We start from the raw sequence: 27225 nt of genomic DNA, 5'->3' as shown, positions 1-27225 counted from the left end.
TATCTACACATAGTTTATCTTTTGTTTTTATACCCAGACAGATATGTATATGTTATTTCGGCCGTGACTGGCCGTTTTCCTTTATAAGTAATGCCCCTTTTCTAAATGTAAGGCAAGGGCCTTCTTTTCTGAAAGACTGAATGTACACTTTTGCTTTAAATTGACCTCGCCGTTTGTCTAACTTGCTCGCCTACCTTCCTCTTTTCTTCTTTTTGACTTTTTTATCGTAGGTTCTCGGTGCCATTTTCTTCTGTACTTGCGCCAAGTTGTAGGCGTCTAGTTTCGACGGTTTTGGATTTCCTAAACCCTTGAGCCTTATCTGCGAGTAGTCCTTCTTTAGGCCATGTTGCTTGATATCCTGAGGAGATTGGGCCCTCAGCTTGAGTAGTTTATTAGTGTCATGGCCGTTGGTCAAACTATGAGGAGGAGTGCCCACGGCCGAGCTTTTTGAGGCGCGGTGAGCCCAAAAAGCCTTAGGAAATAAATTGAGCCAAACTCTGGGTTCCCTTGATAGGCACGGCTCTGTGTAACCTGGTGCCCCAGTATCAAATCGTCTTTTAAGATAGGCCGGATGTCTTCGAACTGAAAACCTCGAAACGGCCTACTTCGCTGCACAACGTTTCGCGGCCATTCCTGCTGGGCTATTTGAGCACAGGGATCGGTCGCTGCGACCGAGCCGGGTAGTTTTAGGGGAATGCTGTGGATTTGACCGAGGTACGCTTGGTCCGTCGGCCGTCGAGGTATGGCCACCTGGTTCTGTTGGGTTGCAACATGATGGGAATCTAAGTGCGTCCGTGTTTTTGTTAGAAAGGCCGGACCGTGTATTTGTTTTGGTGATGCGGCGGTCGGGCCATTCTGATCATGTTGCCGTAACGATGCTTCGGTTACGCTGTTTTGGTCGGACTGCGCCTGGTCGGCCAACGTATGGGCTGGGCCGAGATGCTGGACCGTAGACCCTGCAGGGCTACTCCGTCCTAATGCTTTGGCTAAAGCGCGGAGCGGGCCGCATGTTGCCTTTGCCGGATGGGTTGGTCCGGGACTCGCCCTCGCGGGATGGGGCTGCCCCCAGCTATTGGTCGGCCGCAGAGAATGCCGACCGTATCCTGACTCTTCGGTGCGGTCAGAGACGCCGAAGCTACTGCTTCCGCCGCAAGGGCCGACCCTTTCGTGCTCTTGGCTTCTCTGTCCGATTCTAGGAGATGTTGAGGGGGAGGTTGCTGGCTTCCTCTCCTGAAAAAGCGTTCGTAGCTCCGAGGAGAATCTGTCCATTGCGGCCATGAAAGATGTTTCTATCCTATAGGCCTGCTTGGACATTAACTCCTCTACTACTGCTCGCTCTTGGGTGGATTCGGCCGTGCGATCCATCATTACTGGGACGCTAGCCGAAATCCCGACCGAACGTTCGATCTCGGTGATTGGTGAAGTGGACTCAGGAGTCTCAGAAGTCATTTCGACTGCTTTGTTTTTTAGCTTTGCCTGTGCCCTTGTTTCCACCATAAGTTTTTGACAAGTATCCCACCGGGCGTGCCAAAAGTGTCTGCCGCAAATCTCACGGCCTGGAGTTCGGGGATATACGTTGACACGCGGCTTCCTGCTTTTGGGTGCGGTACGGTTGTGCGAGGGCGTGCCAGCACGGTCTACCGTGCGTCGAGATGTTGCTTGAATGGAAGTGATGAAGTGGTGCGCCTATGTGGACTTGACTTTTAAATCAAACGATTGTGGCCGAGAGAGGAACTAATCTCGGCCGTAAGGTTCACGGCCTGAGCTACAAGGTCGTTTAGCGGTGGTGTTGATGGTGGTTTTAGGGCGATGCTCCGGCGCGTTGCTCAGTGAGCGACGGTCGTATGATATATGGGGTGAGTGAGCGAATAACAAGGATGGTGCTCCGGCGCCTTGAAAATCAAGGGTCGTATGATATATTGATGAATGGATTTTCCTTACAAACTAACACTACTCCTAGAAAAGCAAGTAAAATATTGAAAGTGCATTACAGGAAAATATAAGTTGCTCTGTGGGAGGCTTTGGTTTGGTGTTTGAACTCTTTGAATGTGGTCCTGAGTCTTGTATTTATAGGGAGAGTTCCTGGAGGAGTAATCGAGGCTGAAAATCTGCATGGTGGAGCCTGATTAGCGCAAGTGGGTAGTCCAATCGACATTTGGGATCGTGAAGCATGGTGGTGTGACCCCATAAATCCCGGTGAATCTCGGCCGCCGTTCTGCTCGTGGGTTCTGCGCTTCTGGCCGTGGAGACGCATTTATTGCTCTGATGGCTGGTCACCTAATCTTTCAAGCTACAAAGAGCTTTGTGAGAATGTTGGCGTCTAATCACTCTGATCCCTGTCACCAAATCCTGACTCCAGTCACTTCCCACATTCCCTCGTGCATTAAATGCTCATTCTTGGCCAGTGGGCTTGCTGCAATAGACAGAGGCCTTGCTTCATTAAATGAAGCGTGGGACCCTACTGCCACTTGATGATCTGACTTTGATGGCTTCGGCCGTGGCTCTGTTCGGCCTCGGCCTCGGCCTGGAATCGAGGCCGAGATGATCATGCCTTAGCAATTTTTCCTCGTTTCTCTGGAAGGCCAAGCATCCTGGCGAAACACAGCGTTCGAGCAAATGCAAAGGCCGAGAGGAAGGGCTCCTTCGGTCAGTTCATGGCCATGATTTATTAGGCACAAACAGAACGTGTGGGCCCAGTAGCTTACAGACTGGACTTGCCAGCATATCTCTCCCGTCTACACGATGTATTCCATGTGTCCATGCTCCAGAAGTATATTTCATACCCATCCCATGTCTTGGAAGAGCAGCTCATAGAATTGAAGGATGACTTTGAGTTATGTGGAGCAGCCTGTTTAGATTCTGGATTGGAAGATGCAAGTGCTTCGATCCAGAGAGATTCCATTAGTGAAGGAGACACGACGAAGAGGCCACTTGGGGACCCGAAGAACAGATGCGGGCCCAGTATCCTTACCTCTTCGAGAGACAGGAAACTTAAATTTTGAGGACGAAATTTTCATAAGGGGGGTAGATTGTAACAACCCAGACCTTAATTAATATTTAACTATTAATTTAATAGAGGAAAAGACTCACTTACCCTTGGATTATTTAATTAGGTTTAAAATTGACTTGTTGACCGGGAAAGAATTTGGAGTTTTCGTTTGTACCATTGCGTACAGCGCGACGAAACGAGTCCGTGGACACGTAGTGGGCTCAATTCCGATTACCCCTTCTCTCCCCTCATTCCCTTCCTCCTCGCGAACACACCTTCCCTTTCAGTTTTTTTTCCAGCCACCTTCCTTCCTCCATAGCCACCACCACACTCCTCCGCCGGCCACGAAATAGACGCCAACCGGACCAGCCCAACCCCGCCGCCACCCCCCAGACCTATGCCGCCTCCGTCGACAACTCCAGCCACCGGAAACAGCTCGGATTTGGCTAGTTTTTCTTCGAATTTCAAGCCTCTCGTCCTCCCTCCTCCGGCCACCAAATCGGACGAATTAGGCACCCAAGCACCAGTTGACCTGCAGGAGGGACCTTCAAAGGATCCAGCTAGCTCAGATCACCTGTGAGTGGACTATTTGTTTTATAAATGAGTTTATACAATTAAATTCCATTATTTGATCTTGAATAAGTATTTAATAATTGATATTTTCCTAGGATGATTTTGCTGGCTTTAAGTATATTTACTTATTTGCTGCCGAGTTGAGAATCCTTAAAGGATAGGAAAAGTAAAACTAGGATAGTTATCAGATTGAGTGGCAGCAGGCTTTAAGGTTTATTAAGACCTAGTTTTATAAATTCTAGTTGTTTTTAGAAAAGGTATATATACGTATAAATATATTTATATATTTCAGAAACCACTTAGGTACCCAAGGTTGCCTTCAGTATAACAAATGTTGCCTTCAGATTTAAATGGTTGCCTTCGGTTATAACGATGTCTACGGACATCCAGTTGCCTTCGGTTATAATGCTGTCGACGGACATCCAGTTGCCTTTGGGTAGGTCAGCATGCTTGACACAGCCCCACGAGTCTCGGAATTGACGAAAACTAGTGGAATTGACGGATTATAAGGAATTGACGGAATAATAAATGGGTACACCTAGGTGGTAGATTAAAGTGTTTTCAATGTTTTCAAAGACTTAATGTTTGATCAAGTATAAGATTGAGATATATATATATATATATATATATATATATATATATGATTGCATTGATTTCAGTACGATTATAAATAAGGAAATGTTATAGTTTCTTAACTTTTTTTACAGAGGGGTTAGTATGTTCATATGCTATTTTCTAAACTTTGTTTTTGGTCCACTCACCCTTTTAATGTTTTGCGCCCCCAGGCAGTAGACGTGCTTCAGTTCGCCACCACCGGGTCGAGCCCACCTTCTGCCACCTCTTTGTACCAACGTAGGGATTTGTATAATTAAATTATACTTGTAATCTTCTGTATAGAGCTCTGATATTGCCCTTGAAGTATATTCAACTGTTAGAATGTAATTATTTGCATGCTGGCAGTTGGTGTTTATATTCTTGTGCTTGTCTGACAGGTGTAATGTTGGGATTAGTCTAAATATGGGGAAGACTCTGCTGAATTTTCGGCAGAAGTCAAAGCCCTAGTTTTAATTGAAATTTGACTATAAGGGCTGTTGGCACTTAAAACTAAACAGATAGAGATAGGTGCAACTTACAGGTGATGTGGACGATCAAGGATCGATTGAGTGTTTGACGCAGGTTCTTCCCGTCCTGGGATGCCGATCCTGAATCAAAGGATGCCGAGGCTTGTGAGGTCTATGGCACCGGTGCGGAACCAGCCTAAGACCCTCCGATGCCGAAGTAAGTTTCTTTTTAAGAGCTTTTACTACTGACAATGTATTTAGTATAAAGTCAAGCTGAAAAGTCTTACCTCTTGTGTTGTAGTAAGGGGCCTATTTATAGAGGGCATTTGGTATGCTCTTAGTACTTAATTTCGATGTGGGACTCGTGGGAAGGTCCTACGAGGTTGACACGAGTCTTTGGATATTTAGGGCGGGGCCTTCGAGGTTTGTTCCGCAGAATCGTCCACCCGTACCGATTATGGACTCTGCTAGGAGTCATCGGTAGCTGATGCCGATTATTCGCTTGTCTTAGGCGATTGGGAGAGCTAACCATTCCACATGTCACCGTGTGAGTGGAGGGTCAGATATGGTACAAACAGTAGTCCCCCAAGTTACCGATTGAGAAGCGACGTCTTGGTTGGGGACTTGAATGTGTCTTCGGCATTCTGACCCGGACACGATGGTCTCGTTCCTGCCTTCGTGGCTTGCCGATGGTGGTCATGTAGTCCCCCAAGTGCCCAAGCGAGGGAGCTTGGAAAAGAGATAGCAGGGGATGCCGAATGTCCCGAGAGGCGAGTGTAGACTTGGTTTTTGAACGACTGCCGTTCGGCATGAGAGGTGAATGAAAACTCAACAATGTGCGCCTGTCATTCGACATGAGAGGTGAGTGGAAACTAATCAATGTGCGCCTGCCATTCGGCACGAGAGGTGAGTGGAAACTCATCAATGTGCGCCTGCCGTTCGGCACGAGAGGTGAGTGAAAACTCATTAATGTGCGCCTGTCGTTCGGCACGAGAGGTGAGTGAAAACTCATCAATGTGCGTCTGCCATTCGCTGGTGGAGTTGCGCTCGAAAACAGGGTAAGAGTTGCAACATATGAGAAGTTTAAACGTTTCGAGTTTTGACGGTTCGACTTCCTTGTGCATGCGTGCCACGTGTCGGCTGGGCTGCGAAGGGTCGCGTCGTTTCGTATCCCGATGCTAGGTTCGTCCTATAAATGTGAGGAAGGGACGATAGTTGGAATATTTGGAAGTTTTTTACAGCAATCAGAGCTTGTGAGAGGCGATTTCCGGCGACTGTGCGAATGCGTTGTAGGCGAATTTCCAGCGAAGGATTCTATTTGTGCCTAATAAATCTCGGTTGTAAACTGACCGAAAGGGCTTCCTCTCAGCCCTCGCACCAGCCCATAAACTGAAATGTGGCAGTTCATTAGGCATTTGCCTTCCTAAAAACAAAAGAAAAAGCTGCGAAGGAGGAATCTTCTCGGCCTCGCGACCGCGGTATTATAGGTCGAGGCCGAAGGGCGTAAGAGACATGGCCGAAGATATTAAGGTTAAAATCGCCACGTGGCAACAAGGTCCCACACTTCATTTAATGAAGTAACGTCTCTGACTATTGCAGCAAACCCACTAGCCGCAAAAAAGCATTTAATGCACGAGGGAAGATGGGAAGTGATTGAAGTCAGGGTTTGGTGATGGATATCAGAGTGGTTAGGCGCAAACATTCTCACAAATATTCTTGCAACTTGAGAGGTCAAGTCACCAACCACCAGACCAGGGCATTAAATGCGTTCCCACAGCCAAAGGCGCAGAACCCACGATCAGGGCGGTGGCCGAGATTTACTAGGATTTATGGGGGTCACACCACCATGCTTCACGATCCCAAATGCCGATTTGACTACCCACTTGCTTTGATCAGGCTCCACCACGCAGATCTTTCAACCTCGATTGTCCCTCCAGGACCTCTCCTATAAAAACCAAGTTCAAGCTACATTCAAAGGGTTCAAACACCAAACCAAAAGCCTCCCACGGAGCAAATTATATTTTCCTATCATTTATTTCTTGTAATGCACTTTCAATACCTTTATTTGCTTTCCTAAGAGTAGTGATAGATTGTAAGGAAAATCCATTCATCAATATATCATACGACCCTTGATCTTCAAGGCGCCGGAGCACCATCTCTGTTACTCTCTCATCCACCCCATATATCATACGACCGTCGCTCTCTGAGCAACGCGCCGGAGCACCACCTAAAACCCACCATCAACACCACCACTAAACGGCCTTGTAGCTCAGGCCGTGAACCTGACGGCCGAGATCAGTTCCTCTCTCGGCCACAATCGTTTGATTAGAAGTCGAACTCAAACAGGCGCACCACTTGACCATTTACCTAAACACATCACTCTCTCAACGCATGGTAGACCGTGCTGGCACGCCCACGCACAACTGCACCGCATCCAAAAGAAGGACGTCACGGGTCGACGCATATCCCCTCAGCCCGGAGCACTAAGCCGTGAGATTTGCGACCGCCAATAGATTCGTGGCGAAGGCGATTTCCGGCAACTAACCGTTGCCGTGTTTCCTTTGATGATGAGTCAAAATGTTGAGTTTGTTGCATGAACATGTATGAATATAGATGAATATGAACTTTTAGGGTGTAGGATGGGAGTTTGATTCTAGCATGGCATTTAATTTCCCTTCATTTGTGTTTGTAGATGTCAGACACCGAATCCGAGAGTAGGCGTAGTCTGAGGGCATACGAGGACGAATCGTCCTCTGGGAGCTCTACCGAGGAGAGTGAGAGTGCCGATTCTGGGAGCTCTTCGAGTGTTGAGATACTAGAGGGGGCAGAGGTGCGCATCGAGGCTGGTGGCACTTCTTGTAGACTGCCTCAAGATGATGAGCCCTCGACATCAGGTCGTGGGGTCGACGCAGGCGATGTGTCAATTGCTGCGCCAGGAGAGGGGGTACTGAGCGTTGTCAAGGGCAGGCAGCGAGTGCCGATTGCCAAGCCGAAGGGTCCGGTCTTCGGAGTAGACCATCTATTGCCGAATGTGCTGACAGTGGGTGAGCTAGCCAAAATTCGGGCGATGTACAACATACCGGATTCTGTGGTGATGCGGATTCCGACGCCGTTGGAGTCTTTGAGCAATCCAGAGAATGAGGTTTGCTTTTTTACCGATGTCTTCAAGCATGGGCTTCGGCTGCCGTTAAGGCATTCGATGCAGAAGGTCCTGGTGCAGATTGGATATGCGCCGGAGCAATATAATCCAAACTTTTGGATTACATTGCTCGGGACAATTGCTGCGTTCGGCATAGCTGATGAGGGGGAACCAAGTTATGAGCAATTCGCCCATCTGTACAGTGTGACAAGGGCGAAGAGTGCTAATCAAAGGGGGTGGGTTCAGTCCAACTGTCTTTCGGCAGGGTAGCGTGGACACTTCGTGGTTGGGGTGTCGAGCTCCCAAAAGACTTGGCGCAAGCGTCGGGTGCTTGGGAATCGGCACCAGGTGTTATAGTTGAGAGGCATATTCCTACCACCTTTCAAACAGTCGGTAGGTTGTAGGATGCCGTTCGGTTTTTTTTATAATTTTAATTTTAATTTTAATTTTTTTTATAATTTTTTTTTAATAACGTTGTTGGATCTTTTCAGTGTCGCTGAAACGGCCGACTGCGCTGAGGAGGGAGGTGGAAGCAATCGACCGAGTCCGAGGGAAGATTGCTGAAGAGAATCGGTTCTTCAAAACCTTGTTAGGTTTTCGGAATCTGTACAAGGCAGGCTTGATCTGCAAGGCCAAGTACGACCGAAGAGAGAAAGAAGAACAGGAAGAAGAGGAGAGAAAAAAGAGTAAGTGATGCCGTTCGGCAGTATGCGTGCTCTCTTTCTTTCTTTATGTATGCCGTTTCCTTAATGACTTGTTTGTTTGTGCAGTGGCAGGAGGAAGGCCTATGAACAAAGCTACGAGGAGGCGGCTGGAGACTCGTGCGCCAAAGCAGAAGAAGAAGAAGGGTGAATCTTCTCGGACGAAGATGAAGACTCCCTGTTCGGCCGAGGGGGCTTCGGGGGATGAGGTGACTATAGCTGACCGCCGCAGGGAGAAGCGGGCAGCGGAGGCCGATGATGTTCGAGAGGTCCACCTGCAGGTGATAGGGATGAGGCTGATCACTGGCGATGAGGAAGGGCCGGATGCCGAGCCAGTTAACGTTGCCGTTCCCTGGAAGGTCGTGCTGTTCTTAAACTGTATGATCGATGGGGCGCAGATGGAGCTCACGGAGCTGGACCAGCTGGCGGCGAAGACAGTGCGTAATCAAGCCGGTCGAGCTTTCCGGCTTCAGGCTGCGGTAAGTGTTGTAGTGTTTTTGCATTTTCAAGTGTTTGTGGTTTCGGCATGTACTAAACTAGCGTTGTTTTTCAAGTGTTTGTGAGCCATAAACAATGACGAACGGTATCAGAAGAAGTTAGAAGAGAGGCGAGCAAAAATTGCTGAAGCCGGTAAGCTTATCCAGGAGGCTGATCGGCCTGCAGAGGAGAATGCGGCAAAGATCACAGAACTCTCGTCGAACCTTGCGGCGGCCGAATTGGGGGTGGTGGGGGCCCAAGAGGCTAAGGTGGCGGTGGAGGTGGCAATGGATGCGGCCGAGAGGTCCCGTGTCAAAGAGGTGGAAGAGGCCAAGGCGAAAGCTGTGGCTGACTACTGAACCACAGAGGAGTTCACGCTGTTGGTGGACAAGGAAGTCATGGAACAATGTGACGACCTTGTCTACCGTTTCAAGCGGTACAACGCCGACAGGAGGCTGAATCTGAACTTCCTCCGGGATCCGCCTCCGTTCCCTAAGGGTGTCACCGAGGAGATGGTGGAGGCCTATAAGGGAGAAGATGCTGATGCTGAATTTGCCGACGAGACCGACTCCAGCAGTGAAGAGGAAAATGGACATCCCGTATCGACTTCAGCCAGCGTTCCTACCGCCGCTTAGCCGAGCTCCTGGATGCTGATGCCGGTGCCGAGCTCCCGAATGCTGAGCGTACCGACTTCAGCCAGCATTCCTTCCGACTGGTGCCGAACCTCCCGTAGCTTAGCTTTTTGGTTTATTTAACTTCTTTTGTCTTTGTGTAAATGTTTGGACCATGCCGAATGGCAATTTTTGCTAAGACATATAGCCCTTTTGTGGCTTTTTTTATCCAAGTTTGTTTTGATTCGGTTAATGTGTTGAAGTTTCATATTCTAATACAAGTATGCATGCCGTATGTAATATGTTATAGGTACCATACTGCCGTTACGACGTTACTGAATGTGTAGAATAGGAATACGAACATCAATGCCGAAAGTACTTTTATAACGAAAATAACCGTAGTGGGTTTACATAGTGTGTTGGCCGTAGGTTTAGTTACTTGTAATAATACTTCAAGTGTTCTATGTTCCAAGGGTGACCGAGGGTCTGTCCATCGGTATCGCGTAATCGGTAGGTGCCAGGTCGGCAGATGGTGACGACTTCATCAGGACCTTCCCATGAAGGGCCGAGGGTCCCTTCCTCGGGGTCCTTGGTGGCAAGAGAAACTTTGCGCAAGACCCAGTCCCCCACTTTGAACGATCGGCGTTTGACGCGCGAATCGTAGTATCGGGAAGTTCGTTGTTTGTATGCCGCATTCTGAAGCTGAGCTTGTGAACGGTGTTCCTCAATGAGATCAAGGTTCAGGGTGAGCAGCTTTTCGTTTTGCTCAGGGGCATAAGATACCATTTGGCACGTGGGTGCGTTGATTTCGACTGGGACAACAGCTTCGGTACCGAAAGCGAGGGAAAATGGTGTTTCGCTAGTCGACCGTCGGTAGGAAGTGTTGATGGCCCATAATGCCTCTGGGAGCAGATCGGGCCAAGCGTCTTTAGTTGCTCCGAGCTTCTTTTTTAACATCTTCTTTATGATCTGGTTGATGGCTTCTACCTGGTCGTTTGATTGTGGGTGCGCTGGAGAAGCGAAGAACAAGTTGATGTTGAATCGGTGGCATAGGTGTCGGAATTGGGAGGAGTCGAATTGTTTACCGTTGTCGGTGATGATTGCATTCGGGAGGCCGAACCGGCAAATGATGTTCTTCCACACAAAACGCTCGACCTTAGCTGCGGTGATGGTTGCCAATGCTTCGGCTTCGGTCCACTTTGGAAAGTAGTCGACAGCGACGATGGCGAATTTAAGCTGTCCCTTTCCTTGTGGCATGGGGCCAATGAGATCCAAACCCCATTGAGCGAAGGGCCACGAGCTGACAATTGGAGTGAGTGGTTTGGCGAGCAGTTTTGGAACGGAGCCAAAATGCTGGCAGTGGTCACATTTCTGGACGAGCTTAGTGGCATCGGTATGGAGAGTTGGCCAATAATACCCCTGCCGAACGGTCTTGAAGGCCAAGGACCGGGCGCTAGAATGGTCCCCGCAGGCTCCCTCGTGAATCTCTCGTAAGACGTAGTCGCCTTGTTGTGGGGTCATGCATCGAAGCAACAGCAAGGAATGACCACGTCGATAGAGAATCTGATTCAAAAGGAGGTATCGTGCCGATCAACGGCGGAGAGTTTTGGCCTTGGCCTTGTCATTTGGTAACGTGCCGAACTTGATACGCTCTAAAGTGGTGGAGCAATCGGCGGGCGTGTAGCAAGTAGGCAGCCATTGAAGTGTCCTTAGCTTCGAATTCGATAAGCACTTGGTTAACGACAAGTTGAGAGTATCTGCAAATTTTGAGTTGTTCGGCTCCCATATCTTTAGCAAGCCGAAGGCCTGCCAAGAGGGCTTCGTACTCGGCTTCGATTTTGAGTTATTCGATTGCCGTTTGGTCAGGGGCTTTTAGTACTAAGCCGGCCCTGCTGCCCTGTCGGTTGGACGAACCGTCCACATAGAGAGTCCAGAGGGGAATTGCTGGGTTAAATATTCCTTCGGTCAGGTGGGCGACCGGAGCTGCCGAATCTGCAGCTTGTGATGTAGTTGTCATTTCGAAGATGAAATCAGCTATGACTTGCCCCTTCTAGGCAGGTCGAGGGTGATAGTGGATGTCGAATTCGCTGAGCTCGATGGCCCATTTCACTAGCCTTCCCGACGTCTCCGGCCTCTACAGTATTTGGCGTAGAGGCTGATTGGTGAGAACAGCAACGGTGTGAGCTTGAAAGTAGGGCCGAAGCTTACGTGCTGAGAGGACGAGAGCGTAGGTGAGTTTTTCCAGCTGGGGGTACCGAATCTCGGCATCTTGCAGGGCATGACTAGTATAGAAGATTGGGAGTTCTGTGCCGTTCGGCTTGCGGATGAGTACGGAACTGAGTGCCATTGTAGAAATTGAAAGGTAGAGAATGAGTTTTTCTTCGGGGAGAGGTTTAGATAATAGGGGTGCTCTGCTCATGTAGGCCTTAAGGTCTTGGAAAGCTCGATCGCATTCGGCAGTCCAGACAATCTGCCGTTTGCTTCCTTTGAGGGCTTTAAAGAATGGGGCACACCGATCGGTGGCTTTTGATATGAATCGGGCCAGAGCGGCGACACGCCCGGTGAGACTTTGGATATCTTTCTGTGTCCTCGGTATCTGCATGTCAAGCAATGCCTTGATTTTTTCAGGGTTGGCCTCTATGCCTCGTTGGCTGATCATGAAGCCAAGAAATTTGCCATAGGAGACGCCGAAGGCGCATTTGTTTGGGTTGAGGCGCATGTTATACTTCTTCAAGACGCCGAACATGAAGGAAAGGTTGTGGAGATGACAATCGGCCGTTTTGCTTTTGACGAGCATGTCATCCACATAAACTTCCATTGAAGTGCCAATGAGTTCGAAAAAATTTTTGTTGACCAGTCGTTGGTAAGTTGCTCCGGTGTTCTTCAAGCCGAACGGCATGACATTGTAGCAGTAGAGTCTTTTGTCAGTGATGAATGCCGTATGTTCACGGTCGGCAGGGCTCATGAATATCTGGTTGTAGCCTAAGTATGCATCCATAAAGCTGAGAAGTTCATGGCCTACCGTGGCGTCTACCAGCTGATCGATCCTCGGCAAAGGGAAACTGTCTTTATGGCTAGCCTTGTTTAAATCGGTATAATCCTGACACATTCACCAGGCGCCGTTCGATTTCTTTACCAAAACCGAATTCGCCAACCAAATTGGGTAGGTCACTTCCTGGATGAAGCCGATTGTCCGCAGTTTATCCACTTTGAGCCTCATTGCTTCGTACCGTTCGGAATCATAGGCTCACCGTTTCTGTCGGATGGGCTTGAAGGTGGGACAGATGCTGAGCTTCTGACTGATGACGTTGGGGGCGATGCCGAGCATGTCATTATAAGACCAGGCGAAGACTTCCGTATTGGCGCGCAGAAAGGCAATGAACTTGGCTCGCAGTGCCGAACTTAAGGTTGTACCGATTCGGACCTGTCGGTCGGGCTGTGTCTCGGAGAGAGCTACTGATTCTAGATCTTCAATGGGCTGCGCCTGTGGGGTGACGGCCTCATCCCTGGGATCATCTGGTTTGTCCGTCCCCCTGCCTTTCGGTACAGTACTCTTGGTGGAAACTGAGTATGCTTCGCGAAGCACTGCCCTTGCCGATTCCTTTGTTGCCGAAACGTAACATGTCCGTGCACTCAACTGGTCCCCTCGCACTTGACCGACGCCAGCATGTGTGGGGAACTTGAGGAGAAGAATTTGTGGTGACAGCATGGCCTTCATTTTGGTGAGAGCTGTCCTGCCAATGATGGCATTGTATGCCGCTGGGCAATCGACTACCAGGAAGTGAGTGTAGATGACCGTTCGTCTGGGGGTAGTGCCGATGACGAACGGGAGTTGGACACTACCGATTGGTTCAACCACGTCGCCCGAGAAACTCAGGAGGGAGCATGATATCCTTATTTAGGTGCTGAGGGTCTATGCCGAGGGCATTGAAAGCGTCAGCAAACAGTACATTGGCCAAACTGCCGATGTCTATGAGGATTCGGCTCACATCGAAGTCAGAAATATCGGCTCGTATGATCATGGGATCGGAGTGGGGGAAGATGATGCCCCTTTCTTCCTCTTCAGAAAAAGTGATAGGTTCCCAGCCGATTCGCCGGATCTTGTCGTTGCGTTCTCCCGCTACATTGAGGATCTGGGGGTGCCGAACGGCACGAACGTAATTTTTTACGGAATGATTGCTGGCTTCGGCTATGGGCGCCCCTCCGCTGATCATGTTAATCTGCCGATTTGGTTGTTGGTCCGATGCCATTTTTGTGCTTAGGTACTGATCCAGTTTCCCTTTGTTGATGAGGCGTTCGACGATTTTGCGAAGCGCGATGCACGATTCCGTATCGTGGCCATTGTGTTGGTGGTAACGGCAGAAGATGCCGATGTCCTCGTTCTGCCGAGGGAGCTTGCAGTTGTTCGGCATCGGAATCATCTGATTTTCTGTCATGAGGACGTGCTCGTAGGTGGTGTTGAGCAAAGTGAAGGTTTCTTCCGACCGGTTCTTCTTTGGATCTCTGAAGTTGCTTCGTTTGTTGGAGTCTTAGCCCCGTTTATTACTGTCCTGCCGATCCTAGAAGTTGTCCTTCCGCTTGTTTCTTGCTTCGTAAGGAGCGAAGACAAGGGGTGTCGTTCGGTAGGGGGCCTGATTTGTCGTCCGATTCGCTGGGAATCGGTTGTAGATTTGCGCCGACGGCTGATCGGTGCATATTTACATATCATTTTGTACCCTTCTAATTTATGATTTGGTTATGTTTTTTAGTTAAACTTGTGCTTTTAATAAGTTTTGTGTTTGTTTCAGTGTAATAAACTTAAGGACTCACTAATTGCATTTTGGAGACAAGTTAGCTCAAAATGGTGTCTGCAGATCAGTCAACTTCACGGATTGGACTGTACTTACTCAAGAAGAATCAGATAATGAGCCACACATCATTGGAAAGATACGGAAGTCTAGTTTCTGTATAATTTTACGGTTCATGATTCCGAGTCTTCTAGAGAAAGTTATACATGTTTTGGCAACTTAAGGTCAAATTCAGCAGCATCTGCGTTACTGGGCCAAATATCACATTTGAGGGCCTTCCCGATTTTTCCTTGAGTTGGGCTGCATATGCTTGGAAAGATAAGACAAAGAGCTTCAAGATCCATATTTTTCCAGATTTTTCAGATTGAAGCCACAAGCCCAAAACGAGCCCACAAGCTGGCTGCAATGCATTGTCATGCATGACATATGCATGATGAAGTGTTGTTGATTGTGGGAAAGTTTGGTGAAGCATATTCAATACCTATTTTTGAGTGGAATTTTGCAGCAGCCAAAAGATGATGAAGTGGGAGCTGAACACTAAGCCTAAAGACAAGAGGAATTGTTTCAAATGCAATTGTGTGTTAGGTTAAGTTGGTGAATTAAGTGTTGTGTGTTAGGTGAAGTTAGTGTGTTTAGAAAATTCAATTGTATAATTCAGATTTTCACTTCCCCTAGGCCTATAAATAGGGAAGTTCTCTAAGCTTGTAATCACACCCCAAGGGGGGGAGCTCTCAAGCACTTCTCTAGAGCTCCCTTCCCTTCTCTCCCTCAAATTCTCTTAGTTTCCCTTTGTAGTTCTCAATTGTTGTAATAAGATCCTTCTACTAAATTCTCTTCTTCTAAATTCCTCAAACACTTTCTCCTCCTTCTCCAAACTTCCCAAACACTCCTTCCTTCTCTTTCTCAAACACATCTCTCTTCTTTTCCAAAATTCTCAAAGTCTTCAAACACTTTCTCTTCCAAATTCCCCATGTTCTCAAACACTCTCTTCCAAAATCCACAAAGTTCCCAAACACCACTTTCCTTACTCTTCCAAAATTCTCCAAATCTCTCAAACACTTCTCCCCTCTCTAAAGCTCTCAAACACTTTCCCTTCTTCCTCAAATTCTCTCTTTAATGTTTTCTTAGTTGTAATTATATTTTTCTTGTAATGTACATTCTTTCTTAAGTATTCAAGTTTAATTAGTTTCCAAGTTTCAATTATGATTTTTGTTCTTATTCATTATGCTTATAAGTTAATATGCTAGTTTGAATGATTGATCACCATTAAAGCTTGCATGTTAGCTATCTTGGTTTGAATTAAGAGTAGACACCATGCTTTAATTCGAATTGAACTATGAATAGGAAGAGTATGTATGAATTCGACAATCTGGATTAGATACATACTTGGTTGTTTAAAATGTTCTTCTATGCTTAATGGATTCCTAATGCTTAGGTTAGAAAACAAATAAATCAAATTAGGAATACAAGGTTAGGACCAAACACCATGGCTTAATCATACTTTAGCTAGAATCAATCCATTAATCTAAATTGAACTTGGGAACTTATTTGCTTGAGTTACTTTCTTATTTTCTTTTTTCCTTCTTTCATGTTCTTTGTTTTTGTTTATGTTTTGTGTAGGAAAACTGAATTGGATCATTCAATCACCAATCCCTGTGGAATCGACCTCGCACTTATATACGCTATACTACCGAACGGCTCGTGCACTTGCGAGTATCACAAGTTGAGGATGCAGCTGAATCCATTTTGGTGCAGCTGAATCTACGCAACAACGGCCGATCGACGGATGTCGTCTTGTAAGGTGGCGCCGAAGTCGACCCTTTGGAGTTGAAATGTTCGGCTTTGGCGTGGATAGCTGCCTGTTTCATTAGTTCGGCGTAGGTGGTCCAGTTGCTGCTGTGGACCAGATAGTGAAATTGAGATGACCGTAGACCACTCTTGAAAGCACCGAAGGCAGCCCTATTGTCGTTTTCAGGACACCGAGAATATTCGTGGCTAAACCTAGCCGCATATTCCCTCAGGGGCTCATCGTCTTGTTGCCGAATGGTGTAAAGGTCATCGGCAGAATACAGGTGATCGGTCTGAATCATAAAATGGTTGAGGAAGGTTTCTTTCAACTGATCAAAAGAGTCAACCGTACCTGGCTCCAATCGGTAGAACCAATTCAAGGCGGCTCCGGCCAGGGTAGAGGGAAACAGTTTGCATTGGCCTTCGTCAGTGAGCCCTTTGCAACCCAGAGCCGATTGAAAGGTATGGATGTGAGTCACTGGATCTTCCACCCCTGTGTAGAATGATATTCGGAGTGCTTGGACCTCCTTTTCGTGTCTGAACATTCAGATGCGATTGGTGAATGGTCCTGGCTGTACCTTTCCCCATGTTGGTGTCCGAGCTTGGTTCTGCTCTTCCTCGATACGGTTCATCTTCTGGAGGAGAAGACGGATGGTGGGATCGGTGGAGGGGAGATTGTCACCGAAGGGTTCTGCTGTTCGGCATTCTTCGTTCGGTCGATGGCTATTGTGCTCCTTTCTTGAGGGGCCTGGTCCGGCGATCGATAGGAGTTGGTTGTTCCTGGCGACGTTGGGACGTAATCCCATTCGTCTGTTTCTTCCAAGCCGATTCGTCTGTTACTTCTAGACGCCGATCGTCGAGTTTCGCTCGGATCTGGATGGGTGAAGACTGTCGTTCCTTACGCTGGTCGTTGATCCTATCCCAACAATCGGAGTAGACTTGGTATTCTGGGCGACAATCCTCTGGGGAGGGTACGAACAGCCTTCGAGAGGCAGATGGTTTGCCTGTAGTTTGCTGCTTTCCTCTATCCCGAGCGTTGGGCTTCGGCACACTTTTGAATGACTTCTCCTGCCGAAGCTGTATGGTCCGTTCAAGACCGTCCTGTAGCTGGGCTGAGTGCATTTGCTGATCATGAAGCTGCCTCTGGGTGTCATCAAGTTTAGAAGAGAGGATATTGTTGTGTTCCTGCATTTTTGCCATTTCTCGCTGTAAAGTCTCCATGCGAGCTTCCAGAGTACTTTGCTGAACATGTGTTTCTGTTTGGGGCGTGTTAGGCAGTGGAGCGGGGCTTGGCTCACTACCGAGGCCGATGATGGGACCGTCGTTAGGAAGGGATGAAGACAAATTCATTTTCTTGGTTTTTTAAGGTTTTGAGATATGGGTTGATTGACAATCGTTTCCCACATACGGCACCAATCTGTTGGCACTTAAAACTGAACAGATAGAGATTGACACTTAAACCATTTTTTAACAATTTAATAAAGCTATGGGGTCAAATTTTGAGTCTGCAAGGTTGGAGAAAAAAACTGTTTGAGTTCGGGTAATACATGAATAATTGTATTTTGAAGGGTGAAAATATAAGCTTAGCCACAAATAAATTGGAGAAGGCCTCATAGACTAGTTGGAACTCTTTCTTTTGTTTACCAGCTGTCACCATATATATTAATATTATCAAGATTTGTGAGGTTAAAATTTTCTATATAGATATTGTAATCTTAGTGGGGTCTTCTATGTCTCTCTATCCCTTTTTCCCATTGACTTTAATGGTATTTTTTTATACCTCAACACAGTTTCTGTCTTATGCTACATACCTACACTATAGTCAATTGCCCCCCATTGACACTTTTCTTTTACCTACAAAACAGGCCAAATACAAACCACACTGTACCTTTGCTGCACCATGGTTGTCTAAAGCAGCTTCAATTGTTTAGCCTTCGTTGACTGGATTCACCTCATCAAGAGAAATTTCGTTTGCACCTTCAAACGTAAGGAGTCGGTAACTTTTTGTCTTTGAGAGTGACACGCTTTTTGCTACATGATAAATAGGTACATTACGAAAAAGTAGGTACTCAGAAAAAAAAAAAAAACAAACAAAAAAAACCAAAAAAAATAATTATATATATATATAAAAGGAGGTGTCTTTGTAAGAGAAATATATATATAAGGGGGTTTGGGGTTGGCGTGCTTTACGGGTTACCTCTGATTGTGGGATTGAGTTGAGAGGAGAGACAGATCATCCAGTCCATTGACTGCATGCGATACGACAAAACGAACTTGCGAAATATTTATTTATAGGGTTTAGGGTAACTTCTTATCTTTAACGGTGACTCGTTTTCTTTCACTACATGATAAATAGGTATCTTGTTCAAGATTTTGAGCATGTGCATAATAATCATGCATTTACCCGCATTTTGTTACATTTAAATCTTTCTAATAATATAAAGACCTATAATATGACACGTCAAACTCCAAATAAATGTTATTCTCCCTTAACACTGTTAAGTCCAAATAATATTTTTTAAATAACAAAGTTTGCCATGGATTTTAACCCTTGCCTTGACTTCTGCTTTCCGGATGAAGATAAGAACCCAAAAGTGTCAAAGTTTGTGGAAACTTGAGAAAATGTATATTCATATTGTCATAGACTAGTTAGAACTCTTTCTTTTGTTTACCAGCCCTCACCATATATATATATTAATATTATCAAGATTTGTGAGGTTAAAATTTTGTATATAGATATTGTAATCTCAATGGGGTCTTCTATGTCTCCCTATCCCTTATTCCCATTGACTATAATGGTATTTTTTTTTATACCTCAACGCAGTTTCTGTCTTATGCTACGTACCCACACTACAGTGTGAATGTGTTGAAGTAAATGGTAAGGAACATTCAAGGAAACTTCTCCTCTTGGACGGTGATACCTACTCGGGGAGTTGGTGTCAACTGCCCCCCATTGACCCTTTTCTTTTACCTACAAAACAGGCCAAATACAAACTAGACTGTACCTTTGCTGCACCATGTTTGTCTAAAGCAGCTTCAATTGTTTAGCCTTAGTTGACTGGATTCATCTCATCAAGAGAAATTTCGTTTGCACCTTCAAACGCAAGGAGTTGATAACTTTTTGTGTTTGAGAGTGACACGCTTTTGGCTACATAATAAATAGGTACATTATGAAAAAGTAGGTACTCAGAAAACAAAAACAAACCAAAAAAACCAAAAAAAAAAATTTATATATATATATAAAAGGAGGTGTCTTTGTAAGAGAAATATATATATATATAAGGAGGGTTTGGGGTTGGCGTGCTTTACGGGTTACCTCTGATTGTGAGATTGACTGCATGCGATTCGACACAACGAACTTGAGAAATATTTATTTATATATATCAATTCATTGTTTTAAAGTTTTCTTTTTCTCCTTCTTATGAGATAAGAGATGACGATTGATTGTCAGTGGCTGCTTTTTTATTATTGCTGTAAATTTAGTGGACCCCGTCTTCCATGTAGCAATGTAGCATGGCTTTATGATCCATCACATCCCTGAAAACACGACTCCCTGCTCTCCATGTGTACATGTGCATTGCATGCATGCATGCATGGTCTCATCTCTCATGGATGATCATTAATGGATGTATTGATCTGATGGGTGGGTCCATGGAGCCAGTACTCGATCCACTGGTGGTCCCCCACCTATGCATCCACAATCCAGTTTTATGCCCTTTTTGGATTATGGGGCTCCATGTCCCATGCTCTCGCATAAGTCTCTCGATCTATTGATGATATTGGGACGTAGCAATATTTTGCTGGGTGATCCTTCAATTAGTACATTATTCCTATATTATTAATTTGTTTTCAAGAAGTAAGGGAATCCTTTACATAGAGGTGTCAAACGGGACGGATATTTCTTCACATATAAAATAATAAGTTGTTCAAAGATGAAAAGTTGAAGTGAACTTTGTGGAGTTGGAAACTTTTTGCCCTCCGACCCTTCATATTTTTTGGATGTTTGATTGATTAATATTTTCAAATAGTTCATCATTTCTTGCCTCTAATTATATTTTTAATGTTTATAATTTGAATTATCTAGTGGAAAAAAAAAATCCAAGTGAAAAAAATTCAAATTAAATGGGTTGGTTCTTGGGCTCGAGTATGGCACGAGCACGGGCACGGCACGAGCCCGACCCGGCCTGTTTCAATGTGGACATGGGCTTTGGGCCGGGCCAGGATAAATGATTTTATTAAATGAGCCGGCACGGCACGGCCCGATAAACTAAATGGACCGGCCCGACACGACACGAAAATATTAAAGGGGGTTTCACTAAAACACCCAATCCTAGGCATGTATTTATAAAAAAACCCACACACTATTTAAACATAGAAACACACCCAAAACCCATCATTACACACACTCAAAACCCATTTATAAACACACCCAAAAAATATACAATTGTTGATTTTGGGTGTGTTTCTATGTTTAAATAGTGTGTGGGTTTTTTTATAAATACATGCCTAGGATTGGGTTTATTTATAATAATCTAAATATTAAAAGCACGAGTTTAAATGGGATGGGCTGGCCCGGCACGGCCCGTTTGACACCTCTACCTTTACATCAAAAGAAAAAGGGCAACTTAGTAGTCTTTCACAAGTCAATTGCTTTTCTTTTCACCCATCCGTTTTTTCAAGGAAAAAAGAAAACAAAAACCACCCTGACAATAAATTATGTGAAAATTCACATGAAAATATACACACCGAATCCACACGGGGAAAAATGTTGAAAAGATTCTTTGCAAAGGCCCTTATGATAAAAAAATGACAGAAAATTAGCTTTGCAATTAGATAGTCTACATGAGTTTTGGTGAAGAAATTTCATCTTTTGGTATCCATTGCATACTGATTCTGAAACCCATTTTCATTTTTATGTTCTTCGTCTGCATCTTTGATTTGTTCCCTGTTTAACCATTTCCAAACAATACTCATGGTGAAGTCATACAAATTTATAGTGTTCATGAAATTTATATAAAGACTCTGAACTCTGCGTTTCTCAAAAATAGGGACTAGCCATGACACAGGACAATGAAAGCAGGCCTCCAATTAAGCTTGAGGTTTGTGCTGATTAAAGCATTGAACTTTTCAGAAATCAAGCCCAAATCCAGAAATCCTTGGAGCGCATCCTTTACACATGGCTAAATACAATACCTGTCCCTTTTTTTGGATGTCTTATGTGTTCATGTCAGGAACAGAGAAATATTCAAACACACACATTTCAAAGAAGGAAGATAAAATTTGATGTTTATCAAAACAGATAGTCACAAGCGTGAGTAATTTAATTGTGTTTCAATTCTGTTAAACGTGCAATGTTGTCTCCCTAGGCTAGGTTCCTTCTATATATGGACATTAAGCTTAGAAGATCTGGTAATTTCGTGGTGCACCATTTGCAACAGCTCCTGGGAAGAGAAGGGCTTTTACAACAGGAACATGAAAAGATCACTTGCAATCAATTGGGAAGAATGAAGGAAAAAGAAGAAACATTAAGCCAGATATGCAAGGAACTCTGTAACAATGAAGGAAAAAGAAGAAACATTAAGCCAAATACACGAGTTTTACATTTACCTTTTCCTAAATATATATTTCCACAAAACACAACCACTAACAGATGTATAAACACGAATATTAAACTTGAGCTCATTCACAAGATATACCAACTACATCAAACTTCAGAAGCTACCCCTGCAAATAATGAACAATTAAGAAAGGCTCATCCATGTCAATCCTTGGTAATATACCTCACTTTGAAGGGAAATCAAAGTTTTTCCTCAAAGGTTTATCATGAGTTTTATGTTACATATAGACTACAACCCACAAACGCAAAGCAAAACATGAAAAAAAATAAAATAAAATAAAATAAAAGAAGAATCCCAGAAAGCTAAGAGAAGCGAACCTGAGGTATTAAGTTGCAATTGGTTGAGATCTTGAGGGACAGAGCAGGTAGCCTCTTGAATACTACCCCTGGTCTCAAACCCTTCCACATCCTACACTCTTCAATAGCTCCACTCGCTATATATTTAACTCTAATCAAAGACGGATAAACTAATTCAATAGAGCTATATATACAAGGAAAAGAAAAGTAGGTAGGTTCTAACAAACAGAGTTTACAAAATACTAACAATAACAACAAGATGACATGCATCAAACATACCTTCTAAACCAAGAGATAACCTAGTTCAAATATTAGTCTTGTTATAGCGCCAAAAAACATGAAAGGAGACAGTTTGTTTATCACAAATTGCAATATTAAGTTTCTTTACTTGAGCATCCCAATGGGGCGCAGTGTGAGCAGAGAATTATAAAACTGATAATATTAATCCATGTAGTAGGCATGACTATCTATTTATGACCTATGAGATGCAACTTGTTACTATGAAGATTGATCATTTACTACATTACGATAATCGAAACTGAACCAGTTACCTGATTGGAGTTCCAGAAGTGTAGAGCGGGTTCTTCACGACATATTCCACATACAAGTTGTAAATGCACTTCAAAGATTCACGCAAGTCGCCAGTCCCGGGATGAGTAACCAAGATAATGAATCTAATTGTAAGAAAGCAGCAGCTCATTAAGAATGAATCTAATTGTATGACAATTTGGTATACACAAACACAACCACGCATGTCCAAATTTCTAAGCTAAGCACAAATTCAAGTTCAAGAATGTAATTGAGTGAGAGGAGAGGCCTTTCTTTCCGATCCTAAATCGCTAGATCTAATACTAGAAAATTGCCAACAGAAGCAGCAAATATTTCATATTCATATTCATATTCAATCAAACCATGATTCTTAATTTCAAGATCTGAAAATAAAAATATAAAAAATAAAAAATAAAAAATAAAAGAAGTAGAAAACTGAAAAAGCTAACCTTAATGCCAGAAGGGGATTCCATGAAAGTAAGCTTGTAGGTATTGGTGCGGAAGCTGTGGAAGGAACAGCCTTGGCCGGGCAGCTGAGGGACGCAGAGATTGGCCTACAAGAACCCCCTCAACAAACCCTAACATCGACTGCAGAGAGAGAGAGAGAGAGATGCTTAGGTTTTCTCGACAGAGGGAGAAGGAGAGGGGTGGTGGTCATGGAGCGGCAATGGAGAGAGAAAGCGCTGAGAGAGGAAGAGAGCGCGAAGAGAGAGCTGCGGGGTAGAGAGAAGAGTGAGGGCAATCAGTGGGCAATAAGCATCTATTTAGATGAAGGGTAGCTTGGTACTTTCAAGTATCAAAGTGATTATATCAGACTAAAGTTTGTAAAGTGATTATATGAGAATAGGGCTTTGCCAAGTGACTATATGAGCCAATTTCCCTTTTTTCTTTTAGTTTCCTGCTAAAAATAATGCATTATTATTAGTAATTATGCTCATAATTGTAAGAGGTCTACTGCCATTTATGCCACTTTATTTTGCTTTCAATGAGAGAAGATAAGATTTATTAACTTACAGATCTTTAATTGAAAATTAAGTTGAAAGATTGAAAGTTAAAATTTCATCACACAGTTCGCACATTAGATTGAAGAGGCATCTCTTTATAGATTATCATGTGTCATTACTGGTATGAATTTTGCATTTTATGTATATACGCTTTTAGTTGTGGGTTTAATTTCTCTGAAGACCAGAGCTAAATTTGAATAAGATGTTTAATCAAAAGATGTAATGATTAACATGGATTTTGATAGATGAGTGGCAATGCAGAATTTATGTTGAAATCCCTAGTAGCATGGGAAAAAGGACTTGTAACATGGACATCTGCATTGCGGCTGTTTAATTCACTCAAGTTGGAATGTGCGTGGATGTTATTTTTGCTTTTTCATCCGTTCAGCAGCCCCTGCTTTGAGGTGTATGTAAAATGTGTGCGTGTGTGTCAATGAATTACTTAGAAATGGACTTTTCTTGATATTTTTTAATTTGGTGTGGTCTGGTTTTTATGTTATGCAATTGAATTACTTAGAAATGGACTTTTCTTGATATTTTTTTTGTTCAATTTCGGTGGTGTTGTTTTGAGATTTAAACTGTGGCTACTTTATTGTGTTTTGAGTTCGTTTATGAATGTATTAGAGTGATAGCTTCTCTTTAGCTGAAAACCTGGTTGCATTATTTTGATGATAATAGATATTGCATTGTTGTCTGCTTGATGCTCCTGTCTCTTTCTAAAATTTGCCGAAGGGCATCAGGATAGGGCCTTAATAGGTTCATGCTTTCCCATTTTTTCTCCTTGACGCAATTTAGCACTGAGAGGAAATATGTCAAAGATGCCATTTTAGTTGTGTACATGAATTATAATTGATTGGCCCAGGTTGGTGCCCTTTACGCCCCAGCTTTCTCATTGAATTACTGTTTTTTACATAGTAAGTATATGTACACTTATCAGATATTATTTTAGAATTCTCGTAAAATTACAAAAAAAAAAAGGTGCTAGGTTTGTATATGATGGAATGAACGGTGTGATCATTAGCAATGTGCATGTGCTGGCAGGTTGTTATGAGTGTGTAGAGTAATTGTTTGGTGTTTGGGTGTGCTAGTTTTTTTTGGTGTGAGAAATGGTACTGTTATCAATTTTATATTTATATACATTGTGTGATACGTTATGTTTTCAGCATTTCTGACATTGCCTATTCCATTGTCAATGATGATGTTTCACTCCCAGCTGCGAAAATGTCCTGAAATAGAATACATGAACTTCAGTAGGATGACCAAATAACATGTCTTGAAATGTTGCAAACAAAATTTTAGTTTAAACCAGTTCCTGGTTGTTAGGTTATTTCTAAACCAATATCATGTGCATTCTTTCAACAGCAACTTAGGGGAATATGTGTATATAGTAGATTAAGTGAAGAATACATAGAGAAGTCAGAAGAGAGATTTCTGTTTCAATAAGATTAACCTTCTAGTTAATTATGGATGCCTAAGTAAACTTTGCTAGTGTAAGTATGAAAAACTTGATGAGAAATGCATATACATAAAAATACTAACTAGGAGAACCGCTTTGATATTCTTCATTGTTAAAAAAACTTCAAGCTCACCATGCTCCTGCAGATTCAAAAAGACACCTAATAGATCATTTGATGTGTCCTTGCCTGTAGTCTCGGCTTCCTCCTTGCGGGCTTTATGCTCTTTGACAATGTGGTCAAGTATCATGTCAATTTTCCTATTTTGCAAGGTCTTTATGTGATTCAAATTGTTGAAAATCTTACTAGTTGCAGTAATGTAGTTTTTGGTTTTTAATTGTTTTGGGATGTTGTTTACTAGGTGTTGCATTGCATTTCATAATTTGATTTTTTGATTTTATTGGTTTTGGTTTTGAATTGCATTGCATTTTATAATTTCCTTGGCCTTCAACCTCACCAATTTGAAGAGTAGAGGCTACCCAGATGAGGAATTGGGTGGGCAAGAGAAGCGTAGAACTAGCCAAGAGCAAGGGAACTCAAAATTGGACTTTTGGAAGCTGCATTGCAATTTTTTTCATTTAATTAGAATTGGATTTTTGCTCTTTCCTTGGCCTTCAACCTCACCAATTTGAAGAGTAAAGGCCACCCAAATGAGGAATTGGGTGGGCAAGAGAAAAGTAGAACTACCCAAGAGCAAGGGAACTCAAAATTGGGTGGAGTTTTACTATTATTTGCAATTGATATAAACTGCTATATAAAAAAATAATAATTACAGAGTTGCTTTCATGTCATGTGGGTTCTGACCCGCATGTGCTTCATCTGGACATTCATATGTATTTTCTGAGTTGTTTATCTCAACAACAGAAGAAACCATATTATCTCAGCAACATTAACACGGTCTTTTTCATCTTCATTTTCAAACCCCAAGTGGGAACTCACTTTTCCTAGCTTGCTTCCACCTTAAAGGGTACGAACCTTCAGGTTAACTTCTTATCTTTAACGGTGACTCGTTTTCTTTCACTACATGATAAATAGGTATCTTGTTCAAGATTTTGAGCATGTGCATAATAATCATGCATTTACCCGCATTTCGTTACATTTAAATCTTTCTAATAATATAAAGACCTATAATATGACATGTCAAACTCCAAATAAATGTTATTCTCCCTTAACACTGTTAAGTCCAAATAATATTTTTAAAATAACAAAGTTTGCCATGGATTTTAACCCTTGCCTTGACCTCTGCTTTCCTGATGAAGATAAGAACCCAAAAGTGTCAAAGTTTGTGGAAACTTGAGAAAATGTATATTCATATTGTCATAGACTAGTTGGAACTCTTTTTTTGGTTTACCAGCCCTCACCATATATATATTAATATTATCAAGATTTGTGAGGTTAAAATTTTGTATATAGATATTGTAATCTCAATGGGGTCTTCTATGTCTCCCTATCCCTTATTCCCATTGACTATAATGGTATTTTTTTATACCTCAACGCAGTTTGTCTTATGCTATCGACTGCAGAGAGAGAGAGAGAGAGAGAGTGATGCTTAGGTTTCTTTCAACAGCAACTTAGGGGAATATGTGTATATAGTAGATTAAGTGAAGAATACATAGAGAAGTCATAAGAGAGATTTCTGTTTCAATAAGATTAACCTTCTAGTTAATTATGGATGCCTAAGTAAACTTTGCTAGTGTAAGTATGAAAAACTTGATGAGAAATGCATATACATAAAAATACTAACTAGGAGAACCGCTTTGATATTCTTCATTGTTAAAAAAACTTCAAGCTCACCATGCTCCTGCAGATTCAAAAAGACACCTAATATATCATTTGATGTGTCCTTGCCTGTAGTCTCGGCTTCCTCCTTGCGGGCTTTATGCTCTTTGACAATGTGGTCAAGTATCATGTCAATTTTCCTATTTTGCAAGGTCTTTATGTGATTCAAATTGTTGAAAATCTTACTAGTTGCAGTAATGTAGTTTTTGGTTTTTAATTGTTTTGGGATGTTGTTTACTAGGTGTTGCATTGCATTTCATAATTTGATTTTTTGATTTTATTGGTTTTGGTTTTGCATTGCATTGCATTTTATAATTTCCTTGGCCTTCAACCTCACCAATTTGAAGAGTATAGGCTACCCAGATGAGGAATTGGGTGAGCAAGAGAAGAGTAGAACTA

General features: G+C 43.5%; 2 protein-coding genes across 5 annotated transcripts; both read right to left on the bottom strand.

Moving 5' to 3' along the window:
- Positions 1–13402: 13402 nt before the first annotated feature.
- Positions 13403–13963, bottom strand: LOC148296430 (uncharacterized). Its single transcript, XM_088248525.1, has one exon. It carries the CDS (start codon positions 13961–13963, stop codon positions 13403–13405), a length of 561 nt encoding a protein of 186 aa, XP_088104651.1.
- A 7442-nt stretch (positions 13964–21405) lies between these two features.
- On the bottom strand, positions 21406–26555 carry LOC110744842 (uncharacterized). Of its 4 annotated transcripts, XM_088247942.1 has the most exons (5): positions 25133–26555; positions 23039–23177; positions 22592–22710; positions 22062–22191; positions 21406–21674 (listed from the first exon to the last, which is right to left on the bottom strand). In XM_088247942.1, exons 2-5 carry the CDS (start codon positions 23060–23062, stop codon positions 21618–21620), a joined length of 330 nt encoding a protein of 109 aa, XP_088104068.1. In that variant the 5' UTR covers positions 23063–23177; positions 25133–26555; the 3' UTR covers positions 21406–21617. The 4 variants fall into 4 exon arrangements, 3 of the variants coding, with proteins under 3 accessions (XP_088104068.1, XP_088104069.1, XP_088104067.1); XM_088247943.1 differs by lacking the exon at positions 25133–26555 and having other exon boundaries at positions 21406–21850; positions 23039–23343; XM_088247941.1 differs by lacking the exon at positions 25133–26555 and having other exon boundaries at positions 23039–23343.
- Between the last annotated feature and the right edge of the window lie 670 nt (positions 26556–27225).

Source organism: Prunus avium, chromosome 2 (assembly GCF_965620075.1).
Source record: "Prunus avium chromosome 2, drPruAviu1.hap1.1, whole genome shotgun sequence".
In the NCBI taxonomy this organism is placed as follows: Eukaryota; Viridiplantae; Streptophyta; class Magnoliopsida; order Rosales; family Rosaceae; genus Prunus; species Prunus avium.
The sequence above is the reverse complement of the archived record's forward strand: the minus strand, read 5'-3'. Positions and strand labels throughout refer to the sequence as shown.

Excerpts from the sequence above, each read along its gene's own strand:
- LOC148296430 (XM_088248525.1), bottom strand. The coding sequence starts at position 13,963 with ATGCCGAACAACTGCAAGCTCCCTCGGCAGAACGAGGACATCGGCATC.
- LOC110744842 (XM_088247942.1), bottom strand. The coding sequence starts at position 23,062 with ATGGAATCCCCTTCTGGCATTAAG. Across the intron at positions 22,711-23,038 it reads AATCCCCTTCTGGCATTAAG|ATTATCTTGGTTACTCATCC; the intron begins GTTAGCTTTTTC and ends ACAATTAGATTC. Across the intron at positions 21,675-22,061 it reads ATTGCAACTTAATACCTCAG|AGTTCCTTGCATATCTGGCT; the intron begins GTTCGCTTCTCT and ends TCATTGTTACAG.